This window comes from Helobdella robusta (genome assembly GCF_000326865.2).
Source record: "Helobdella robusta unplaced genomic scaffold HELROscaffold_41, whole genome shotgun sequence".
NCBI lineage: Eukaryota > Metazoa > Annelida > Clitellata > Rhynchobdellida > Glossiphoniidae > Helobdella > Helobdella robusta.
The window spans coordinates 535,434-563,242 of NW_008704941.1; the positions used below are offsets into that span (position 1 = coordinate 535,434).

Genomic DNA, 27,809 nt, shown 5'->3' on the forward strand with positions numbered 1-27,809 from the left:
TGTTATGAAAAAAAATTGCATTCTGCACTCACAGTTGAGTGTACAAATGTTGGGATACTTCCTGCATTCGAAGTCGGTCACTGCATGACAGACATGTGGATTAGATTGTAGTTTTATTTAACTATTTGAGCGAGTTCAATATATTTTATTTATTATAAACGCATCAAAGTAGATGAATAGTAAGTACAATTGAAATGTCTTGAGAGATTTTTTTATATTTTAAGAACCATATAATGATAGTATAACTGTTGGCAATAACTGATGAAAGTGAGTAAAACATTAATTGAAGTTTCCTCCAAAATTTGGTGTGATACAAAAAACCGGATTACAAATTTGAAATCGGCGTGCTAATGTTAACTAGAAATACATCCAATTAATAAAGAAAGTAAAAAAAATTTCGTATGTCAGTGTTACCTGTACACGTCATGACGAATTGTAATCAGAATACAACGACGGTGTTGCATTGGGAAATTTGAGTTATTTCTTCTCTCACTCGACAAAGATGATTTAAAAATACAATACCAAGCAACTATAAATCTTCACATTTATTTAATTAGTAATGATAAATAATCATCAGTGGAAGTGGAAAAATATGTACACTTATGGGTACTATACATACACAAAATGATCACTAATATGAAGCTTAAAAAGGATACCTGGACATGAATATATATCCATGATATATATACATGGATATATATCCATGATATATATCCATGTACCTGGATGATTAAATGATGAAAGAGAAGCAGAATGTTTCTACGTAGCTTCCTCGTTTCTATTGAATTTATGCCACGTCAAAACCAAAAACGCTTCGTTTTCCACTTGTTTTGCCTTGATTGGATAGTCAAATTATCATGCAAACAGATTAATTGTTTTATTTTCTAGATTGCTTTTTTTTATATAATAATTCTGTTAAAACTTTTGATCGAAAGACTGACATATCAGTGTTAATTCTTTAATAATGGTCATATTATAAATAGTGAAATATTGATTTGCCACAGTTACTAAATAGATTATTAAATTATAATGGCGACTTGTTTGAATATGTTAAAAAAACGACAATATATTTTGTAATTGTAGTAAAAACAGATGGTAATTGTTACGCAGTAGTAGTGCAACGTTATTCAATAAATAATCGATTTATTAAATTTTTATCGTTTTTTAATCTTTGGTTACTGTGTGAACAGCACTAGTACACAAATGTTATTTAATAATAATGTAAGATGGCGATTTCCACTAAAAGAAAAAAAGAGCGGATCTTAAAAAAATTTGTTCACTATTTCATAATTTTGAACGTCGTTTCACGTTTTGTGACGTGCTGGGCGAGTTTAGATTTGCAGAACCGAGGTTGTTTGTTGCGTGTTTTGTTAAAGATATTTGTCTTATTTCAGTACTGTGTGTGTGCTTCAATTTTCAGTTTCAGTTTTTTTAGTTTCTGTTTTGAAAATTTAAATCTCGGATCTATGAATTTGTAGTCGCTAGTATGTGGTGGCGAAGTTTTCATTTAAAAATAATTCCCAAATTACCCCTGTCACACATGGAATTATTAAAAAATAAATGTTATCAATAAAAAAAAATTTTCACTGATTAATTAAAATTAAAACAACATTGACTGACATTAATTAAGAGACTGAGACTAGCGATTAGTGATTATTGATTTGCATGGGCATTGCTATTTCTCAAAATAAATATTATATTTTTTTGTTTGTGAATAATAAATCTTCAATTTTTCAATTTATTGAAATGTCTATTTCTCTCTCTCTCTCTCTCTCTCTCTCTCTCTATCACTACAAAACATACAAATACATATTTTTGTTTTCAATCATTGACAATTGTTGAACTTTCATTATTGGAGTGAAATAAAATTTGTGTTTGATTTATTATTTATTCAATTGATTAGCATTAGAGATAAAAAGTTAAAAGATAATTTTATTCATTCAAAAGGATTCTTTAAAGAAAATGACCATGACTCATCATACAACATCAAAGTTGAAAATTCATTTAAAGTAAATAATTTTAATAATACTCAATAAATAAATTAATTAAATTAAATAAATTAATAATATTAATGTTTTGAGTTACATCTAAACTTTTATAAACTCCTCTTGAAACTTATATGGCATCTTACATGATTATTTTCATTCAATTTCAGAATAATCTAAGGAAGGATTCATTAGATCTGAATAGGTATGTTAACCCTTTGAAATTATTTCCTTTTTGATTGAATAAATGAATGAATAAATGAATGAATGAATAAATGAATGAATGAATGAATGGATGGATGGATGGATGGATGGATGGATGGATGGATGGATGGATGGATGGATGGATGGATGGATGGATGGATGGATGGATGGATGGATGAATGGATGAATGAATAAATGATTGATTGATTGATTGATTGATCATAATGATCTAAATTTAAGTTAACCCTTTGAAATTATATTCTTATTGATTGATCATAATGATGATCTAAATTTGTCTACATTTATTTATTTTTATGTTATTTTTTTCTTATATGAAAACAACTAAAAAACACTTAACACTAATTATAATTAGTAGCTGATAGATCAATAAAAATATACAATTATACAAACATACTTACATTCAAACATACATACACAAACATACATACACAAACATACATACAAACCTACATACACACATACAAAGATTGTTTGTATTTTGTATTGCATTTCATGTGAAAAGTCATGTTAGATCTGATGTGAGATGATAGTAAACAATGTAATATTGCACAGGTAAAATGAGATAAAATAAATAATTTTTTTTTTCTTTTATTAGTGGAGTCTTTTTCAGCCCCATGCTGTTGGAGTATGGCAATAGGTTGGTGCATCATTATCATCTTCATCCTCATCATTATCATCATCACCACCACCACCATCATCATCACGTCATCATCATGGTGTTTATCCATTGTCACTGTCATCATTGTAATTATTTTAATTATCATCATTATTATTATCATCATCATTATATTTTTCTTGATCATGTCACCATGATGGTATCACCATCATCGTCACCATCATAATCATCATCACCATCATCATCACCATCATCGTCACCATCGTCATTATCATCAACTTCATCATCATATTTTTTTTAGATCATCATCATCCAGATCATCATCCTTTTACTTGACACTTCAATAGCCTGGTGGTCACCCTAATTATCATCATTTCAATCATCATTGTCCTTTTGGTCATTTCATTTTCATTGATTACATTATATAAGTGAAATCTGAAACCCTTTGCCATCAGCATAAATATTTATTACAAGAACCAATTAATATTATTAGTTATCACAGTCTTTCATCATTACCATCATAATCATCACCATCATCATTATCACCATCATCATTATTTTCATCATCATCCATCGTCATTATCATCATCATCATTATCGTTATCATCGTCATCATCATATAATTGTTTCATGCATAAACAAGGTTTATGTCATCATAATCTACACTTAATTATACATTGAAGATGGCAATTCTAATCCTCTGTTGTTGTGTTGTTACTCCAGCTCTAGAGTAATTATTATTGCTGTTACTCATGTTCTAGAGTGAATATGTGAATATTTGATTACATGGTTAATTAACTGAAGAGTTTTTAGCTGTTTAAATTATGGTGATAACAATCAATATTACTTTCTTACACCCCTAAATAATGGTAGTCATACATGCATCCATACATACATTCTATATTTACATATATACATGCGTACATATGTACATACGTGGGTATGTACATACGTGGGTATGTACAAGAGCTATAACTAATGTGCTGCACACGCACGCACGCACACACACACACACACACACACACATACACACATACATACATACATACACGCATACATATATATTTACTTCCTTATTCTGTTATGCATTGAGGAGCTGGTGCCAGTTGTTATTTATTGCCTTAAATCTGTTAGGTGTAAAAACTATGCAAATGAAATTTATCAGAAAATTCGATTTTTACTGATATCATGATGCTATTGAAACAGTTCTAGCTTATAATTCTATAGCTATTTATGTTATTTTGCCAGTTCTAGCTAATAATATTATAGCTTTTAATATTATTATATAAGTTATATCAGCTAATAATATTATAGCTTATAATTTAATATCATTTTAGCTAATAATCTTGTAGCTGATAATATATTACATCAGTACTTATATTATTACATTATATTATTGCTCTTTTGTGATGATTTTACACAACATCTTTATCATTTTCATCATCATTTTTAATGGTTTTGGCTATTATAATATGGTAGACACAAGAGCAAGGCAATGTTAAAAAATGTTTTATTGACAATATTTTTCATTGCAATTATTGCGTTTGTTTATTGTTGTTATTGCTGCTAGCTTCAGTTATTGATATCATCGCTATCATAACCATCATCATCTTCATCATCATCATCACCGCCATCATCATCATCACCATTATCATCATCACCACCATCACCATCATCTTCATTGTCATCTCTGTAAATGTATTTTGTGCCATTGATATTTATTATAAACTTCTTCATAAGCATACCTCTTCATTATTATTTTTCATATCAAAGTTATTATTTTTATTATCATTTTTGGCAATTATCACTTTTCCACAATTATCACTGCCATATATCATCATATTCACTTTCATATGCTAAGGATGAACTTTGACGTCATCACTCTCATCATCATACTTGTACTTTCATCATTCATTATATTATGATAACGTTATTATTTTATATCCTCCTCATCATCATCGTCATCTTCATTATCAACAACATCGTTTCTATCATACTTGAATCGCTTTTATCATATTTCATATCAACTTTGATACCACCACCATCATCATCTTCATCATTATCGCCACCATCACCGACAGGCCCATAGGCATGCCATACGTGGAGCAGGTGGTCATACAGAACCTGGACCCACACTCCAGCCTCCACCTACTTTCCATCTCGGGCAGTAGTTCACACTTCCACTGTTCATTCTTTGAAGATAAGGTTTGTGTTTCTGTGGGTATGCTTGTTTGTCTGTGTGCATTTCTGGGTGTGTCTGCCTCCAAAGACCAGGTTTGTGTAGACCTGGTTGTGATCTTGTGCTCAGTGTTTGTCTGCTGGCCAATCTGCATGTGAGTTTAGGTGTCCATGCCTGTTTCAGTTGGCGTTTAATTGTATGCATTTATTTGTGCTTGTCAGTTTCCTCTAGATGTTTATTTATTTATTTATTCATTCATTTATTTAAACTTCCTTTTTGTTTCTGTGCTGATGTGCTTGATTGCGTTCGTGTGTGTATGTGTGTGTGCGCGCGTGTATGCGTGGAAAGTGTGTGTGTTTGCATGTAATTTATTGGACCTTGAATTTAACTCTCAATTCCATATGCGTTTTTATGTTTGGTCTGTTTATGTCTCTCTTTAAGAACAAGGTTTAAGCATGTTTGTGTAATCTTGTACTTATGCGTGTGTGGTATGCGTGTGGAGTGCACAGACATACACACACACACAATAAAAAACACACACTAATGAACATATGTGCAAACACTCATAGACTCACACACACACACACACACACACACACACACACACACACACACACACACACACACACACACATACATAGACACATACATACACACATACACACACATATACACATACACACACGCAAACAAACGCACACGCAATCAAACACACACATTACATTAAATATCTCTATTCCTATTGATTGTGTGTTTGTTTAGTAAGCCTTCCTGTGCAAGTACCTAGTGCATATGATGGATTGTGTGTTTGGTCATGTGTGTTTAGAATTTACAAGCAAAGTCCTGTAAAATGTTAAACGTATGTGTGATTGTTGTATATTCTCTCTCTCTCTCTCTCTCTCTCTCTCTCTCTCTCTCTCTCTCTCTCTCTTTCTCTCTCTTTCTTTCTCTCTACCTACATACAATTTTTCACTTTACATTTATTCTACATAGTTTTTAATGCAATTTTTTTTATATATTTGCCTTTGTTTATATAATGGATCATTTTGATAGATCTGAGATCTGAGATCTGATCATTATTATTGTTATTGTTATAATAATAATAATAATAATTATTATAATTGTTTATTATTATTGTTATTTTGTATTTGTATTTTTGTTTGTAATTTATTCCTTTTATTATTTTGATACCAGGCTGAGTTTTGTTGTAAAATGTCAGACAGCTGCATTATCAAAAAAACGTGAAAAAATTATTATTGATTTATTTGGCAATTTATTTTCCTTTCCACTGCCGCTACTATTATCATTATCGTCGTCGTCATCGTCGTCATCATCATCATTGTCAATAAATTATGAATGTTATAATTTTTATTTACAGTTAGTCCCACCACTTGGTAACACAACATTTGAAGTTTGTTTCCTAGCTAGAAATCTTGGTCAAATTAAGACAACACTCTACATACACTCATCTAGGGGCTCATTTAAATATAATGTTTGTTTGTTTATTCGTTTGTTTGTTTTTTTATTCATTTCTTTATTCATTTACTTGTCTGATTCACTGGTAACAGCCAATTTATTCACTGTTCATTTTGTTAATTTATGTTTCATACTATTGGATACATTGCTATTGTTTATCTTCTTTATTGTCATTTTTATTACATGGTATGAAGTATTAACTACATCATCAGCAACACCAGCATCTCCATCATCATCATCTTCTCCATCATCATTTCCATCACCATCATCATCATCATCATATTTGCAATACAGGTGCACGGGACAGGTGTTGAGAATCCATACAGGATAAGACCTTTCCTTGGAGCGCGGGTTCCTATCAACAGTAGTTTCTCACCTCTCATATTTCTACACAATCCACATGACTCCATACTCCAGGTCTCAATGGTTGACCTTTTGTTTGTTTGTTTTTGTGGTTATTTGTGTGGTTGTTTGTGTGGTTGTTTGATTAAATGATTGATTGTTCGGGTAATTGGTTGGTCGATTGATTGATTGATTGACCAGCCGGCAGTTAGGCTGGTTGTCTGGTTGATCTGCTGTTTGATTGGTCGTCTTCAAAATTTCAAAATGTTACGCATGTGTGCTCATTTGAATTAAATCACACACACACACACACACACACACACACACACACACACACACACACACACACACACACACACACACGCACACACACGCACACACACATCGTCATCGTTATAGCATTAGCTGTTATGATTTCGGCGCTATTTTTTCATTTTACTTTTAGTGGGGGGTGTGGTAGCGATAGCGGCGCTCTTTTTTATGATTAGCATTAACAAACCAGCATCTTTATTATTGTTAATCATAACCACCAACAACTAATTAATCTGGACCCAGGTTGAAGAGGTGTACAGCAGTGGTAGTGACCTCCACCTTGAACTTCCATCGGGCGGGGTCGAGGCATCCAAGGAGTTGTGGGTCGGTAGTGATTTTTTTATTGGCTGGTTGATGGATTGGTTGGTTGGTTATGGGTTGGATAATTAGTTTGCTGGTTGGTTAATTAGTTTGTTGGTTGGTTGATTGTTTGGTTGGTTGATCGTTTGATTGGTTGTTTGACAATGATGGTTTTATTTCTTTATAACGGAAATATTGTTCATTCAGCGATTTCTATGATGATTGCCACAACATGCGATAGGACACATTACATTTGGAATATTCACCATAATATTGAAATTCATTTGCTATCAAAGGAGGAGGAGGGCTGAAAGAGCTATGGTGAGGATGATGTGTGGGGTTCAAGTGAGGGATAGAAGGAGTAGTACAGAGCTGATATCGATGATGGGACTGAATGAGGACATTGTGACATTGGTAAGGAGATCGAGATTGCGGTGGTATGAACATGTGTTGAGAAGGGATTAGGCGAGCGTTGGAGTTCAAGGTTGAAGGAGTGATAGGAAGGGGTCGTCCGCGATTGGGATGGAGAGAGCAGGTGGAGAAGGACAGAGTGAAAGCGGAGTTGCGTGATACTGAGGCGAGTGACAAATGTGAATAGCGTCGAGGGGTATTTCTGTTTCATCATAGGTAGCCAATCATTTATTTATTCGTTCATTTATTCGTTTTTCCATTTATTCATTCAATTCATCAATCTTTCTTTCTCTCGCTCAGGAAATCCCGCCATACGAAACGAAGCCGATAATGAAGGCGAACTTCCTTGGCAGGGTGGAGAACAACCACACGGCCTTCATACGAATACGCACCAATCGGGAAAGCTGGAATGAGATGCTCGTTGTACCTGTTGAAGTGGAAGTTACTTCAAGTTAGTTTATTCGTCTCCTCTTTCTTTCTCTCTCTCTCTCTCTCTCGTCTCTCTCTCTCTCTTTCTCTGTCTCTCTCTGTCTCTCTTTTTCTCTGATATATAAATGGGTAAAGAAATTAGAGTACATTTTATTTTTGTTAGCTTATCATGATATCTGTTTGAGTGCATGACATAAAATCAACCGATTAGTTACTGATCAATCAATCAATCAATCAATCAATCAATCAATCAATCAATCAATCAATCAATCAATCAATCAATCAATCAATCAATCAATCAATCAATCAATCAACCAATCAATCAACTAACCGATCAACTGAACATGCATTCAATAAGGTAAATCAGTTCAGTCAATAAATATTCTTAGTTTTGTAGCTATCCATAGATTTCGTAAAAATACATCTTTCATACATATAAACGTCAGTGTGTTCACATAATTTTATAATTATTAATATCAATATTAATATTTATAAGATAGATTGACAATAAAATAGTGGTGTAGTGTTATATTTTAGCCAATTATTTATTTGATGTGAACAGCATCCTTTCTCTCTCTCTCTCTCTCTCTCTCTCTCTCTCTCTCTCTCTCTCTGTCTCTTCTTTTCTCTTCTCTTCTCTTTCTCTCTCTTTCACACGCATACACACACACACACACACACACACACACACGCACACTTACAGATCCTGGTCTCTATGCCACATGTGAGATGTTAGATTTCGGTCTTCTCAGAACATTTGATGATGAAAAGAGCATTGAATTGAAACTACTTAACAATGGGTTGAAATTTATCAAAATAACGGTTGGTTGGCTGATTGATAGATTGGCTGGATGATTGGTTGGTTGGTTAATTGGTTGGCTGGTTGATTGGTTGGTTGGTTGATTGATTGGTTAGTTGGTTGATTGGTTGGCTGGCTGGTTGATTGATTGATTGGTTGGTTGGCTGGCTGATTGATAGAAAGATCGTTTTAAGTTAAGTGAGTCAGAATTTTTTCAGGTATTGAATTCGGATATTTTTCATTGTTAACTTTTTTTTAAATTTTTAATTTTTTATTCTAAAAATTTTTGTCATGATGTTTTTATTAGAAGATACATATCTGTAGCAACACGCAATGTATTTATTTTCTTACTTACGATAATTGGTGTTAATAATGTGAATAATTTCACACAATTATTTAAAAGTATGTTTACTGAGAAAAGCAATTTTAGGTTTATTCCAAAGTATTTTTCATTTAGCTCTTATAATTTTCAATTCCGAAAACCAAACAAAATTTCGTTTCGTTTGGTTAGTAGCGACATTCGAGTGAATTTAAAAAGCAAAATTGAACATTTTTTTTGGTCTTTGGAATCAGGAGTCAGATATTATTACTCGAAGTTGGAGCCGAAAAATTTTCAATGAAGGAGTCGGAAAAAACTTATAAAATTGTAGCCATTGATGATAACAACCTAACTTGAGATTGTTTTTTTTCCTCCTAAAGAATATAACAGTGGACCCCCCGAATGATGCCATCTCAATATGTTTCCGACCAACTACCATCAAGCCCGGTGTTCAAAATGGCGTTGTCGTTGCCGTCGTTTCATATCATGGTAATCTCTCTTGTTTATTTGATATGTTTATCCGTTCTTCCGTTCGTTCGTTCGTTCGTTCATTCTCTCATTCATTCATTCATTCATTCATTCATTCATTCATTCATTCATTCATTCATTCATTCATGTGTTTTTCGCAGGCCGTTTAATATAACTTTTATTGTGTACAATGTCAAGTCTGAGCTAGTTAGGATTTTTCTAATTAGCTTTCGCTAACTTCGGCAGCTAGGCACGGATCGGCACCTGCTGCTTCTCGGACCACCACCACTTTGCGTAGCATTGCTCTATTAGATCCCATGAAACTGCAATAAACTTGATTTTTATGTGTATGTAATAAATAATAGTGGGCATACAACATAAAACCTACATACATGGTCATGCATTCAGAAGTACACCCACATACGCGCACACACACTCCACACACACACACACACACACACACACACCAACGCATACACTCGCACACACACGCACGCACACTCCACACACACACACACACACACACACAAACAAACGCACACACTCACACACGCACGAACGAACGAACGAACAGCTACTAGAGTGAAAAGTGAATCAGACACAATGGGCAACATCGTCGTATGGTCCAACGTCAACAACCACAACGGCAACAGGCTAACCATTAGATATCAAGCACAGGTCTTCTTTGGGTTAGTTTTGTTATTTTGTTTTACATTTATAAGTTTGTATGCTTGCGCGTGTATGTGGGTGTTTTTTGTTTCCACACGTTTGCGCATGTTTGTTTATATAGATTTATTTAGTTTCTACCTTTTATTAATTCTCAGAGGCATCAGCAACCACACAAACAAAGCGCGCGTGCATGTGCGTGAATCCATGTGTCACACAGACACACATTGCTTGTGATAGATGGGGATCCTTTTGCATTCGAATTCAGTCACCACAAAAGCAGGAACAGACGCCATAACCATTTCACTACCAAATATATTACATTTATCTGTGTTTTAGGGTTTGTTGTGTTTGAATGGTTATTTTTATTCAAAGTTTATTCAAATGTCAACAATGAATGTTTAACTTCTTTTGCATCCAAAGGATGATGCTTTTTAATATGAGTAGGTGTGGTTCATTTTGCTTTTGTTGTTTGTGTTTCTTTTTTCTGTCGTTAATTGATTTTGTGTGCATATGTTTGTATTGTAGGTCTATGTTTGTTTGCCTGAATTTGTATGGCACAAATGCATTTTGGTTAATGTTTGTCTTTGTATCATTTTATTTGTTCATGGCTTTCCAGGGATCTGCCTATACAGCTTAGGTGTGTGTATGTATATGTGTGTGTTTGTTTGTGTGTGTGTGTTTGTGTGTTTGTGTGTGTGTGTGTGCATTTGTGTGGTGCTTGTGTATATGTGTGTATGTAAGCATTCATTTACTTTTGTTTTCACGTGGTTCCAATTTACTGATTGTTTTTTTCATAATTTAGTTCCCATCTTTGCTTGTACTCCTGAAATTGTTATCTTTGTTTTTTTGCGTTGGCATCTTCATCTTTGCAACTGGTTTTCATTTTAATATCATCTCTTTGCCAGTATTATTAACGTTCATTCCAACTGTAGTTCGTTCCAATGATGTTCGTTCCGTAGTCATTTCATTTTTTTGACTACAACAGAAACGTATTCTCATAAAATGTATGCATACATGCGCCTGTGAGAACCTTTTAATGGGCACTATATAAATATAAAATAATATATATAATATATATATAAAATAATAATAATAATAATAATAATAATAATAATAATACTTATCCATTCAATACATGCACGTACATCTTCTTTCCACTAATTCAGTTCCTTAATTTACAACGGGAGCAAGACAACGTTCTATAGTTCGGACATCGTGGCCAACACCATCCGAGAAAACTTCACTTTCTACAACAGCTTCCATGTTCCCATAGTTGTCTACAACATCTCTCTGCCCAATAATGCTTCTCACGTCTTCAAGGTGTGTTTGTGTGTTCTGGTGTGTGGTCTGGTGTGGTGTGGTCTGGTGTGGAATGGTGTTTTGATGTCAGAAAGTTAAATGAAATTATCGATTTCAATGTTGATTTTTGTGATAATTATTTGAATTTTACTCCACTTTTATAGTTTTGCTTCGAAATGTTTCTATAACATCTCATGTCATCACATTTATCATCAGAGCAACATCATCATTATCGTGGCAGATCCAAAACCTTACCATACCTTTCCTGATACACGTAAACTCTTCTGCCATTCTATTCCAACTGGTCTTCAACAACTCACAACCTGACACAGACACCAATAACAACAGCAACGACGACGACAACTACATCAACTATAATGACATCAACAACAGCAACATCCAGGATCGCAACGACGCCAGCAGCAATCACGTCCTCAACAACAACAACAACAATAACAGCAACAGACATAAAAACAACAACAACAGAATCAACAAGATTGGCAACATGCACATACGTACACATTTGCAACTACATACAAATCTCTCTACATTCGTTATACCTTTGTTCATTTATAATGGCAAACTTAAGGTTAATTAGCCTTTGTTCATTTATTCAGCTTTATTTCAAATGAACAACATCATTAATAATAATAATAATAATAATAATAATAATAATAATAATAATAATAATAATAATGAAAACTCTTTTATTTCAAAGCAAAGACAATAAATAAGTATGAAAATAAAATAATGAAATGTCACAATAATGTAATAAAATGTCAATGATTGCCACAATGCTCATTTTTTAGAAAAAGTACATAGCAGTGAAGTATATTCAAATATATATCACAAATTGTTTCTGTCACAATATATGCCATACGATAGCTTTATAACAGTCTCTATCAATTCATTGTTGAAAGAATCCGGCCACAAAATTTTAAAAAGTGAAAGATTAAAATTATTATAAAAACCTATTGGTGATATTTCAAAAGTATTTATAATTATTGTGCAGTGTTTATAGTTGTCATTTAGATTACTGTGCAAATTATCTGAATATTTTTTGATCTTGTATTGCCTGGATGATTCAAGATTTGTTTCATGACAGACCGTTAACTCTAAGATCTCTACTGTGTTGCCTTGTAGGATGGCGATGTCAGGTCGTAGAGTGTTGAACAGATCTGATATAGGGTGAACACCGTCAATTTTCAAATCTGCAAACAACCGACAATAGGCAGGCGCACACAGTTTCAATCGGTTGGTGATCGCGGCCAAAATTTTATTATGTCTTTCAGTGTATCTTTTAAGTGCGGATGTGGAACCGCAGTTAGAAATCACATGTTTATTTGTTTGTTTACAACCGCAGAGAGGGCACAGAAGAGTTTTGCCCCATTTAAACAAATTGGCGTTTGTTGGCAGTTGCTGTACCAAATATTTTCTGGCAAATTTGAAGAGGACTCCAGCAAGATTCTCCAGAGTTTTTGACCAACGAGAAATATTATTAGTTTTGATGACGGTTTTTATTTTTGATATAATTGTGCCCTGACTCACAAGCGAAAGAACGTGGTTGAGACTTGATTCAACTCTTTCATCTTCCAGCTGTTTGAGCGATGATTTTAGGGCATTTGATTTTGAAAGGATATTGTCAACTTTGATGTAATTGGTTGTTGATTCTTTGTACAAACATTGAATTTCTTTGTTTTTGTTGGTTTTAAAATAGTTTCGCAGCTTCAATCTCGTTTTCTCTGCGGTATCTTTTAGGGATATAATATTATGGCCTCTCATCTTTGCTGGCAGCGAATTTAGTTCTGCTACACAGCCACTAATTGGCATATCCAACCAGTTTCGGATAGCTTCAACAATTAGATTATCCAGATTTTCTGCTATCCAAGTCAACGAGAAACTGTAGCTGCGAAGTTCAAAATTTATTTGAGTGGGAACAAACCTTCTAAAAACGCTTCTGTTGTGGGCGCACATCCAACTTTGAGATCTTTTCCAACAACTGAGTGACCTTCAACTGTAACTCGTTTTTTGCTTTGGAATCTTTGCATTCATAATCATACAGTTTGCCTAGATACGTGAAAGATTGACCAATTTCCACGTAATAATAATAATAATAATAATAATAATAATAATAATAATAACAATAATAATGATAATGATAATGATGCCTAGATACGTGAAAGATTGACCAATTTCCACGTAATAATAATAATAATAATAATAATAATAATAATAATAACAATAATAATAATAATAATAATAATAATAATAATAATAATAATAATAATAATAATAATAATAATGATAATGATAATGATGATGATGATGATTTGAAATGTTTATCAGATTTTGATAATTCTTTTATAATTACATAATGTGATATTTTTTCTTGGTTGGTGGGGATGAGAATGTTTCTTACATAAATTTCAGGGTAATTTGAAATGTAGTTTCATTTATTTTTTAAAAAAAGCATCTAAAGTGATCTGATCTTAATTTAAACTTTTCATTTTAAGTTCGTTGTTCTGGTTTATAGCATAAGATCTCAAGTTTATTTTCGTATTTTTTAAAAAAATTTGACGTTTTTCTTAAGAAATTACTTAAAATTATAGAGTTTACTGATCTTTGTAAATAAATAAATTTATCGTTTGAATCAATCACCGACTATTTTAGTTTGATTTAAATACTTATATCGAATTGACAAATACATACTGTCAGTTTCCATATTCTACCCTCATCATCTCTACTAACCACACCATCATCATCACAAATCGCATCATCACAAGCCACATTATCATTACTCACCACCAGACCTTCACATCATCATCATCGTACTATCAGATGTTCGACATCCAACCTTCTATGTCAAGATTTCCACATGACAACACAGAATCTGTCGGCAGCAGCGGCAGCGGCGGCAGCAGCAGCAGCGGCAGCAGCAGCAGCAACCACAACATTGATTCAGACAATTATAAAGTCAGTAAAGACGGTAATGATAGCGACAATAAGTCCGATAGAGGCTATGACAAGAATGATGATAACAGAGATGGTAGTGGAAATGATGATGAAAAAGATGACGCCAGTAGGACGCGCGTCATTGACATGGGAATGCTTGCAACCGGTGAAACCAGGACTGTCAACTTTACTTTGCTTAATGATAATCCTATTGATGTTAGAATCTACCATCGTTTTTATTATTATTGTCATTGCTGTGATGAATGTCGTCGTCTGTATTGCTGTTGTTTTTGTTGTTGTTATTGTTGTTATTATTGTTGTTGTTGGTGTTATTGTTGCTGCTGTTGTTGTTGTCGTCGTCATCTTCATCATCGTTGTCGCCCCAGTCATCATAATTGCCATTATCTTAATTGTTGTTATTTCCATAATCCAGACTGTTAATTGTCATCAGAGTTATTTCTAGTCCATTTTACTGTTTATTTGTTATTCGTTTATAATTATTTATTGCTATCATTATTATCTACCACTTTTATTATGGTTATTTTACTCATTTCATTTGAATTTCAGTTGTGTCATTAGCAAATAACATGACAGTATTCATAATTATCATCGGATTTACTCACCATATTATTATCATCATTATTATTACTATAGCTAATCATAGTACTTACCGTTATTGGCTCGTTCACTCATTGTACAATTTTTATTATTGTAACAATCATAACACAAATAACTAAACATATCTTCGCCATATCATCATCGTTATTATCACTATGTCACCGCAGAAATAGCTGATCGGTATTTATCATATTTATCTCATACACTCACTGTATTATCATCACCATTACAACATTCACTCACTGCATCGTTATTGTAATTGAAAACATTTTTTACAGATATTTTTGTCGAATTTCTACACCAACTACCACAACGCGTCTGTCTTCATAGTCGGTGATCACCATCGTTCGCGCGTGAACGATGTTCAATACTTTCATCTGCAATCTCAAGTCAGTTGGGTTTTGTTGATGTTGCTTGTTTGTTTGTGTGTTTGTTTGTTTGTTCCATTGTTGATGTCGACATTGTTGATATGTCTTGGTTGTTGATGCACACTTGGTTGTCTTGGTTGTTGATGTGATAATGGCAGCTGTCTTATGTTGTTATGGGGTTGACTTCAGCTGATATTCTTGTATGACGTAGAACAAGGAATAGAAAAGTATTGATTAGTTAGTGTGGGTGATTGATGATTCTAATTAAGCTGTTTCTCTTCGTGTTTCTATTCATTTATTTTTTTTACACACAATGTTTTTCGATCTTACAATAATGTACATCTCTGCTTGCCTGTTATTTTTCTTTGACGTGTAAAAAGTTTTGTGTGTGTGAAATTTTTGCATTTAAGTTTATCACATGAAGTTTTACAGGGTTTTAACACAGTTTGTTAGCAAATATAAATTTATATAAATACTTATAAATTGTATTATAATAATTATATTTTAAATACTTACTGATATAATAATTATATTATAAATATTTATAAATAATAATAATAATAATATTATAATAATATAATATTATAATAATATAATAATTGAATAATTACATTATAAAAATTTATCTATGTCGGACAATTGCAGGGTTATGTTTTAAAGAGTGACCATGTAGCTATGTTCATGATTAACATAACTGCTCCATTCGAAGAACAATCATTAACAGCTGAGGTCTTCATCCAATCACAATATGAGGTCAGTCATTTGTAATTGTAACAATTTGTTAATACCATCACTATACTGTTATTGGTCAGTTATTTCAATACATGTTTTTATTGGCCGTCCTCAGTTGTTTCAATTGTTTTTAGTTTTTGATTTAGTAAAACCAGTTGTTTTTTTTTCTTGAAAAGTATGTGTTATTTGTACTTTTTATTATTTATTTTCATTAAAAGGAATTCAACAAGTTTTAGAAAGACACATGCAAATGGTGAATGGTTTCAAAACATTTCAGCCCCTTAACCAATCATTTTACTCCAGGTACTGCGAATACCATTTACGTTAAGAACGGCCCACGGCAGTCTCACCATACACCCGTCAGGACTCAAGTTTATTGATTGCTTTCCGGTAAGGAAGCAGATGTCGTCGTTGTAGTAATGGTAGTAGCAGTTATTGCCATCGTTTTTGTAGCAGCTTTAGTAGTAGTAGTAGTTTTGTCGTTGTCATTGGTGTTATTGTTGTTGTTGTGACATGTTCTATTGTTTGAATGGGTTTTTTTTGAATTACTTTTCACCTTGTTTAGTTGTTAGGAGAGATTTGATTGAGTGGGTTTTATAAATAATTTTGATTAATGGCACGTTGCTTATTATCAATTCGGATCAGCGGAGTAAAACGACGAATTCATTATTTTCACATCTAGGGCAAGTCAACAATCTTAGAGCTGAAGGCTCGCAGCACCTTTCAAGAGGACATGTACATATTGGATGTCTCCATACTGCCAAATGACAATAGGTTCACTTACATTCCGTCTGCTGATGACAAAACGCCGATTGCCCGGTCGAATAAAGACTCTGCAGTACGTATTCAAAAATACTTCTCTTCGCTAATTAATAAAGTCATTTTGATGAATTCAACGATACTCTCTCTCTATATATACATACCTCGTTTAGATATATCTTTTGTGTTATCATCTTTTTCTATTTTTCAAAATTTCTTTTCCATTTGTGATAAAGTCCATTTGATGAAATAATAATGGGGACATCTTTTATTTTTCACAATAAAAAACATACAATGATATATATATATATATATATATATATATATATATATATATATATATGTATATATATATATATATGTATATATATATTATATAAGTTAATGTTAGTTAAATAATGCGCAATGATAAAATTTGTAAAAATTTAATAATAATAATAGTAATAATAATAATAATACAAATAAATAAAGATTGGTCTCTTGAAGTTCAGTCCACAAGATGGCTGCCGTGATGAATGCTACTCATCATTTGGCACCAACTCCACAGGTTACTGACAAACTATGACTAAATTGATGATAACAATTATTATTATTATTTTTATAGTTATAATTATGTTTGGTGATGATGATGATAAAGCCTGTATTTGTTGATAAAGATGATTGATGATGATTTATGACCTAATTTAGAGAATGATGATGATAATATTTACTTACATCTGGTGATGATAATTAATGATGATGGTTTTGTCCTGTTAAAATTTTGGCCCATTAACAATGACAATGAGGTGGATTACAATGATGGTATGGATAGATATATCAGACATGATAGTCTCTAGAATGTTTTATATTATTAAACCTGAGTCGTTTGTTTTTATAGCTTGGACAGAGAAATTAAACAAACATCTAATCTCTTCATCTCTCTCTCTCTCTCTCTCTCTCTCTCTCTCTCTCTCTCTCTCTCTCTCTCTCTCTATTCAGAGAGGAATAATATTAATATTGAATTATTTGATTGTTTGGGTTACATACATTCACAGACACGCGCGCGCACACACACACGCGCACGCACGCGCACACGCACACGCACACGTACATATTTTTTTTATACGTTTACATAGTTGGCCAGATGTGGATGTCAGGTTTGTCCCTGGATGAGGATGTATACATTAATGACTCAACCATATGCTCCACGCTGATTGGCAGATGGATGGATACCGTCAGTAAGAAGATGAATATGTTAGGGGTTTTTGTTTCTTTAGTGATGACGGTGATGATGAAGGTGATGATGAAGGTGATGAAGATGATGACGACGACAACGATGACGATTAGGATGTCAGTGATAGAACCAGAACTAATCTGGTGATGGTAATGGCAGTAATGTTAGAANCTGGTGATTTCTGTTTTTTACTCAGTGTAAATGTCACAATGCAACTGAACACCAACCAAGTGCACGGCTTCCTCTTCNCAATCCACGCCTATCTTGGCTGGCCGACAATCTTAGAGCATCACTATCATAACTTCTATCTAACGCATATTGGCAAAGTTGTGGTTGGTGTTATTTCTCATATCAGTTTGATATTTGAAAAAAAATGATTTAATATAATTTTTGTGTTTTTTACTGAATAAGTCAGAGATGGCGAAGTGATGTTTATCGATGATTACTTAACACACAGAAGCACAGATTTGCAGTTGAAAACCCAACAGACCACCCATTAATTGTTGAGGTCGTCGAAAATGATCTCTACCCTAACTACCAGCAACTCCTTGCAAACATCAACAGACTAAACAATCTTTACAAATACTTCCCGCCACAACTACATCAGCAACAACCACATCAGCATCAGCAGCAGCAAGAGGATGCGAATGACAGCGAAAACAACAGCAGTCTCTTTATATCACCATTCACCATCACAAACATCACAGATAGTGCAACCAATCAGACCGTCAAACTGGTTTACAGCGTCCTTGGTTACCGTTGTCACAGAGATGCAAAAACTTTCATCCTGAAGGCACGTGAACGCGCCTATATTGATGTGGCGTTCCATCCTATGGATGATTTAGAAAGAAGTTATTTAGTGTTTATCAGGTCCAATTTCCTTTACTCTTTTTTGCTCCATACTAGCAATTTTTTAGATTTAATGTTCTATTGCCACTTGTTACACTGTTGTTGTGTTTGTTTTTTTTCGTTCATGCTTCGTTTCAATTATTTGAACTTCAGAAATAACTTGACTGGTCTCGAAATAATGACCTTGAAAGGTCGTGGAGGTCAAGGTGAGATCCGATTTAGTAACAGAAAGCCTGGTTCTTCCAAGCCATTGGTCTTTGAGATGAACGAGAAACATTTTAGAAGCTGTGATGGTAAGTTGGAAGCAGGCGTTGACGATGATGAAGATGATGATAAGGGTGATAATGATGAGGAGAATGATTATGTTTAATGGGTATTGCAAGATATTGAGAATGATTATTCGCATGGTGGTCGAGGAAGATGATGTTGTTCCTGGTGTGGTGAGTGAAAAAGATGACATCTATGAGTAAAAATGATGAGTTTGCTAATGATACTGCTGTTAATTTAATGATGGCATTTATTTTTTGTGTCTTAGTTTTTTCAAAATGGCCATTGTGATCGAATCGTAGTTATGAATTTAATTTAGCTAATTTAATAAGAAAAACCTTCAAACCAAACATTCACGCAGACAAGCAAAATGGAAAAGTCACGTCATCAGATTTTGCTGTAAGGAGGACATTCACGTTACGAAACGTAGGCCAACTGCCACTACATATAAGGTCCTTCAAAATAGCTGACCAGTTGTGCGAGGGCTATGGCTTCAAAGTGTTTGACTGTCATCCCATCGAGCTTCTCCCCAATGCCAGTCATAAAGTTACCATCTTGTAAGTTTGAGTTGTGCAGTTTTTTGTTACAAATTTTTAAAAAATTGGTTTTTGTAAATGTTTCTGCATGGTGTTATTCATATGTATCTAGCAGGGATTTTGATTTTCAAGAACAGTTGCGGCTTGAACCTTTATTGAACTCATATTATATTAAAGCTATATTGTTATTATTATACAGCTACACTCCGGATTTCACAATGTCAAAAACCTTCCAGACCATCAACATGGAGACGAACACAAAAGTGCAAGTGATGTACTTTCTGCAATCCATCATTCCACCGCCCATAATGAGCAAGTGTGTCCTGGCCGTACCTCGCCCGCCCTGGGAACAGACTCTATACTACTGCATCGTCATCATCCTCTTCTTCCTCTTCATTTTCGTCCTCCTTGCTGCGTTCATTGACGCCAAACGAATCTTCGAACTGGAATCCGAGATCCAAAAGAGAAAGTTAGATTACCTAAATGTGGGATACGACAAAGGAAAGGTCTTTGACCTAAGGTTTATTGGCAGTGACATTTGCAGCAGTAATGGCGGGACAGATGCAGGAAGAAGCGGTGTTGTTAGTAGTGGGGTGTATAATCGGAAGCCCGGTGTCAATGGAGGAAGTTCGTGGGTAGGCAAGGATAATCATCATTACCAACCGCATCACCACCATCAATCCCATCATCATCCAAGCAATAACAACGGTCTCCTTTGCGAGGATAAATCTCATCTATCGTTATCATCATCAACGTCGTCATCATCGTCGTCATCAACGGCGAACGTGAGATTGAGGACGTCATCTCTTCATCATCGTCGCCGTTACCCGAGTGGAGCGGATGAAAAGTTGCAGCAGCACATCAGTGCAGGTGGACCGAGTGAATCCTCAAAATGGAGCTTCTCTTCCGCGTTCTGGCAGCTGGTCAACAACATCACCAACAGCCTAACAAGATTTAGTGGAGATGAACATGTTCGCCATCCAAATAAGAACAACATTTCTAGAAAATCTTCAACACTGCCACCGCCATCCTTATCTTCTACAACGACGACGACAACAACAACAACAGCGACAACCATCTCTTCAACAACCGCAACGTCAAAAATAAATGCTCAAACAACAATGTCAGTGTGCAGTCGAAGGCTATCAAGTAATCCAGCAGATTTCAATTCTTTCCTCAATGGTAATGCTAAAAAATTGGGCAAAAATAAGCACGATAGCATTGAGCATTCTCGTGAGTCGTCGAAAGATGATGACGTCTTCAACAATGATGCTGCTTTATCTCCAAAAATTCCCAACAACGAAACGTCATCCAGGAAAGTTGAAAAGAATAAAAAGCAGAAAGGCAACAGTGCCTCATCATCCTCGATCTTACTCCAGCAGTGCAACAAACCTGTGACATCAACAGCAACATCTGCAACAACCTCCTCAACAACACCAACAATCTCTAACAGAGATTTTCCTCTAACAGCAACAGCATCAACAACTGCACAGCAGACAAGTATCAGTGATTCTGCTGCTAGTTCATGTAGGACCAAAAGTAATCAACTGTGTGTTTGTTGCATCATGGCAGACTAATTTTTATTTGTTCTTTCATATCAGCATCAATTTTATTTTTAGAAATATTTATTTAAAATTCTAAAAATTGAAGATAGTTGATTATTAAAATTAAAAACCAAAAAAGAAGTATGATTCTATGTCACCACTCTCAGATGCCCCGCTAACTTCGAAAGCAAGTAAAAGCAAGGATCTCAAAAAATCATCCTCTCTATCTGTTTCCATTGCCACATCTCTCATTAGTACCATGGCTAACATCATTGCATCCACGACCGCCACGTTCTCAACTTCACCCAGCAGCAGTACAGGTGCTACCACCGCCGCAACTTCAACGACAGCAGCAGCCAAAAGTGATGCAACATTCGACGGTTCTGACAGTACTGAGAACCACGCTGCAACTTCTGCCAAGTTCAAGAAACAACATGCTAATAAGGCTAAAAAGTCATCTGAACAACAGCAACAACAAAATAATAAAATGACATCTGATGCAGCACTTGGCACTACACCTGCTTCTACTACTACTGCTGCTACAACGGTTCCTAACTTTGATACTTCTACATTCACTTTTGGTACTAACTCATCGGATAACTCATTGGATTACCTGGCCTCACTTGCTAAGGACTATCCCACTGCCGCCACACCCTCGACATCCACCACTGTTACTTACACGTTTGCTAGCAGCAACTTCATCAACAGCACAAATGTCGCCAAAGGGAGAAATAAGAAAACTCTTCTGAACGAGCCTATTGATAGCAACAACATTAAATTCCCTACTTATGCCCCTAACAGTCCATGTGGCAGTAACTTGGAATCCTCTGCTAGCAATACCATCAACACATCTCTTAACCACAGCTCTGTCACACCGAAATCTTCGTTAGTCTTTTTCAATTTAGGAAAATTGATAATGTTTCATATTCCTCGATTTTGGTTTGATATTTTTCAACTTGTAGCATTTTAGTTTGACATTTGGTTTATTTACTGTCATTTTCACATTGGACAATCACATGGCATTTTTTAAACTTGAAGGCTCCTAGCTCTGTTTTGTGGTTATCAGGTTGGAGTTGAAAGAGACGCTCGCTTAACGATAGATCATAGGTCACAGTGTTAATATGCGATCCACGCTAATGCATGCCGTGTGTCCGCTAGATAGATAGATACCTCTTAGAGAATAGGCCATAACATTTTTTGAGAAAAATATTTGTAATTTTTATAATCAAATTATTCCTATTCCATTTAATCAATCTGTAACAGCCTGAATGAGAAGTTCAATTTGAAAGCAGGGGTGAAACACTACCAGGACAAGCCACTAAGAATGCCTACAAACGTACAGACACTTACTAAGAAGAAAGTTAATACAGGTTTGTATGCCAATGGAACTGTCGCGCATACTCGTACATATTTGTTTGTTTATTTGATTGGTGCACGACTTTTTAATTGCACTAATTCATATGCTTTATATTACATTAAATGTGTGTGTATCTGTGTGTGTGTGTGTATCTGTGTGTGTGTGCGCGTGCGTGTGTGTCTGGAGTATGTACAGTTTTGTTTTTCCTTGCACTTAGATTTATTTTATGTTTATTTGTTTCATTTGAATAACAATTATTAAGAACATTTTTCTTATTTATATAAGTAAGTTTAAAGTTATCTTAATTTTGCTTAGTCAAATTAATTAATTAACTTTTTATATTTGTTTGTTTAGTAGCTTATTTAAGGTGCTCCAATTCAACACAACAGTCTTATCAGCACTCCTTTATCATGGATCATACTCACTCCATAATATGTCATCGCTGCATCATTATATACGTCATCATCATCAGCCACTAATCTATATTTTTGCACTGTCAGACAATTCTCAAAGTATCAAAGTTTAATAATATGTTTAACTAATTTGATTATTCAATCAAAGCTGTCTTGCTGTACTAAGGTTGTCATATTCAAATTTAAAGAAATCCTCTCCTCTTATCATCATCGTCACTATCTTCAATATAATCACTTCATTGCAGAACAACCATCGTTTTATATATCGTCTAATTTTTGTAACAAAAATCACATTCATCATCTTCGTCGTAATTTCCATCACCATCATCACCATAATCATCATCATCACCATAATCATCATCACCACAATAATCATCATCACCACCACCATCAATAAGGTGTCCTCCGACCATATATGGTACGCACCCCCTCACCACTCCCAACTTGGGACCCCCCGTCTTCTTCCTCTGGTCATTATTTTCTCCCTTTTTCGTTTTTTTTTAATTTTTTTGTTTACATTTTTCGTAGTTAGTTTTCATTTGTTTTAAATTTATTTAAAATTTTCTTTTCTTTATCCAATTAGTTAGACTTGTTAATTTTGTGTTATAGTGTGCTACGATCATACACTGGCACTAACAACAGCAACCACAACACGATTGCAATCATTCTTAATTGGTTTAACATTAAGTGCAGGAATGTTTGTTTACCTAAGGACATTTAGAATGACTTGGCTGGGTGTATGTTTGGTTTGGCTTATTGCCCAATGCTTAGAACAGATGTATCTTGGAAATGTTCACAGTTTGGTAATTAATCCGAAATTTCTGTTAGATAAAAGTTGTATAGAATAAATGGAGAATCAAATTGTTGGTTGGCTAAAAATTATTATTTTTGTTTTTATGATTGTGACATTGAAATTCAGATAAGATCAGTGGCGCTAAAAAATTGGATGTTCATTGGCTTGGATCAGACAGTAGGCGTGTTATATTGTGCATTGACTATCCACACAAATGCTATCGACCATTTGTGCATATAGTGCAGTGCTGGCTTGTAAATACAAGGCTTGGCACAAGAGATTCTTAAGAAACTAAGTAATGAGTGATTTGTAATCAACTCCGCCTACGTTTGTCATGGTTGTTTAATGAAGGACAAAAATTATATTTACAATGATAACGACAGTGGTCATTGTCGTTATTACCACTTCTTATCATCAGATGGAATGAGTGAGATCGTAGCACAGACCAATAGTTTTGCTCAGGCCAGAAACATCATCAACAGCAACACCACCACCAACAGCGAACTGCACTACCAGCAACAGCAACATTTGCCAGCATCATCCTTCAAGTCTGACACGACATCAGCGAAGATGGCGAAGTTGAAAGATCAGGACAGTCATGCACAGCAAGCACAACAACAGATTCTCTATTCAACTCACAGCCTGCAAAGTATGTATCTCGTTATAAAGTTCATTGTCATACTGATGATGATGATGATACAGATTAGGACGATGATGGTGAAGACGATGATAATGATAATAGTGATGACGCCAGTATTATTGACGGTTAAAAATGGTTTTGTTTGCAGATCAGTTAGAGCCAAGTCTATCCAGTACCAACGTCATCACCACAGCTATCATAATCAACAACAGCAACATTCCCGCTGTCATTTCTTCTCCATCTTCCTCTTCTTCATCCTCATCTTCCTCCTCGTCTTCTGCATCTCGTCCGGTTGCCGCAGTTGGCGCCACAGTGAGACGCACATGGAACCAATCAACTCCGCCAGCGGTGAACCCATTGACTGCTACCCACACAAGCAGCTGCCACGTCACCAACACAGCTGACAACATCACCTCCTTGTCTCCCTTCATAACCAGTGGCAGCAGTAGATTCGTCTTCAATGATGCTTCTGATAATCAACTCTTCAGTAATGCTGGAATGAGAAGCTATCTTCAGAACGAAGGTGGGTTGTTGTTGATGTTGGTGCGGCAGTGTAATTATTGTAACTGTTATAACTATTGTAATCATTGTAATTGTTGTAATAAGTAAATGAAATTTTGAAGAACAATGTATTTTTCGTGACAGGTTTGTTGGAGGCGGCACAGCCAGCCAGCACATTTGGTCCTCCCCTCGGACAGGCTACATTGATGCAGAAACTGCTGGCCAGTCGTAGAGAGAGGTTTCTGGACTATCAAAGGAGTCTTATGCTTTCTGGTTGGTTCATTCTTCTCTTTTGTTTATTTGTTTCATTCGTTGGATTTGTTGTCCATTGATTGACCAAGAATTGATTGATGATTATATATATATATATATATATATATATATATATATATATATATTTATATTAATGGGTCGACCTTCCTGATTGCTTGTTCCGTTATCGATCGACTATCTGGCAATCTGAAGGAAAAGTTTTAGAATAAAATTACATGACCAATATTTGATGTCTGTGATTTTAAATGCTAGGAACGATAATGGCAACGGCTGTTGCTTGCTGATTATTTATAAAAATACTTGGTAAGAAATGTTTAACAGTCCTTACCCGTTATATCAATCATGATGTTAAATAATAATCTTAACCGTAACAATGAACGCAACAATAATAATTATTGCATCACTCATAACAGAAGAATGGCCTGGATTTGGCAAGCAAGTTTCCAACCAACCCTGGAATGATTACTCGAGTTTGTGGGGCGTACAGGGCCTCTCTCATTCTCCTCCGTCTCCCACCTACCAACCTGCCACAAGTACCAGCAATTACAACAGTCTCATGAGATACAACAACCTGGAGAGTTGCTTCGATTCTGGAATTTGTAGTGGTGACGTTGGTGTCATCGGCTCAGCAGGTACAAGCGGAAACGCCAGTGGTAGTAGCAGTGTTGGCAGTTCTGTTTTTGGAATGGGTTCGCCAGCAGCCAGTGAGAATGACGGCAACAGAGTTGTGAGCAGTAGTATTGTTGGCGGCAGCCTAAGAAGCGAAGATGGAGCAAGTTTGGGTAATGGAATTTCCGATTGTTGGTTTCCGACAACTTCTCCCTCCCCATCCATCTGGGACACAAACTACGACACCGACACACTGCGCACTAGCTCCGAAAACAGCTCAACCTACTCGGTTTTTGATCCATTCAACACGTTGGAGAACAGTGGTAGCATTTGGAACCCGACGAGCACAGGGAGCAGTTTGAACAATGGATGGGCACTGGGCAGTCTCTTTCCTGTCTGCTCGTCCACTTCATCTCCACCAGCTTCCTCCGCTGTCGGAAGCAACAAGAAAAATTAATTACGAAGCCAGTGTTGTTGTTGTTGCTGATGATGTGAGTGGTCATGTTTTGAAAGGTGTCATTGACGAACGCGGTTGTGATGTTATTTGTTGCGATTAATACATACCTTTCCTTGGCAGAATGTTGTGATTCATTTAATGGTTGATGAATGGAAATGTGATATTCAGTATTTCAATTGATGTGATGTTGAATGAATTGAAGAGATGAAATTGATGATGACGATGATAATGACGTAATTACATTTTAACAGGTACTCATTAAATGCTGTTGAATCTTTCATAGCTTAACCAACTAATTTTTATTTTGCTTTCTCCAAAACTAAGATGATACACTTTTCCAATGGTTTACAGTCCTGCTGCATTGCATTGTATTGCATGTTGTTGTCGATAACGTTGTTATTGTTCCCCAAACTCCGTGCTAACATGAGGTCTTGTAATTGTTGTTGATGGTATTGATGCAATGGGCGCCGATAACAGTGGATTTATGGTGATGCTCAATTGATTGAAATTCCATGCAAATGCTTTGAATTAGTATTGTTATTATTAGCTATATCGTTTGAAATTTGAAAAATATTATAAAAATAGCTTTGTTGAGTTTCATTTGCATACAGGAATTTTTATTTTCCTGAATAAATCAATATTTTTTTATCGGGATTTTTTTTTTCTAGCTTTATTTTTTGTTGTAAAACTTTTTTTATTTCTGAAAAATAGTTTTTTCGGTCAATCATTTGTTTTAAAAGAATCAAATTTTCGTTTATATAAATATATATTCATATATGATAACAAGATATTTCAGTAAGTGTGTAGATTCCATAACTTAAATCAAGTAAAATAATAAAAATGTTAATCTTCAATCTATAAACAATTTATAAATTAATTAAAACATTTTCAAAAATTAATTAATTTGCTGTTTAATTTTCAGCTTATGCAAAACCAACTTTTAATCTTTTACATTTATTTCGCCATATTTTTCATTTGTTTTCGTGTGTTAGTTTTTAATTGCATCACCTCTTCAGGTACTAACATTGGATATCTCATTTATTTTATGGTTGAGCTGCAGATTTCATTTATATATATATATATATATATATATATATAT

The 27,809-nt window shown here is 34.6% G+C and overlaps 1 protein-coding gene across 1 annotated transcript; it reads left to right on the plus strand.

Moving 5' to 3' along the window:
* Window positions 1–1,962: 1,962 nt before the first annotated feature.
* HELRODRAFT_193020 (hypothetical protein) lies at window positions 1,963–26,710 on the plus strand (the record flags this gene model as incomplete). The annotated part of the gene is made up of 30 exons (XM_009025350.1): window positions 1,963–2,009; window positions 2,806–2,847; window positions 4,908–5,031; window positions 6,384–6,497; window positions 6,776–6,898; window positions 7,379–7,435; window positions 8,147–8,297; window positions 10,436–10,550; window positions 11,697–11,850; window positions 12,071–12,418; window positions 14,638–14,997; window positions 15,678–15,788; window positions 16,413–16,520; window positions 16,803–16,889; window positions 17,182–17,337; window positions 17,730–17,805; window positions 18,374–18,471; window positions 18,585–18,803; window positions 18,929–19,341; window positions 19,474–19,613; window positions 19,949–20,144; window positions 20,323–21,662; window positions 21,835–22,552; window positions 22,931–23,037; window positions 23,836–23,907; window positions 24,357–24,407; window positions 24,649–24,879; window positions 25,019–25,393; window positions 25,516–25,644; window positions 26,058–26,710. 30 exons carry the CDS (start codon window positions 1,963–1,965, stop codon window positions 26,708–26,710), a joined length of 6,915 nt encoding a protein of 2,304 aa, XP_009023598.1.
* Window positions 26,711–27,809: the final 1,099 nt, after the last annotated feature.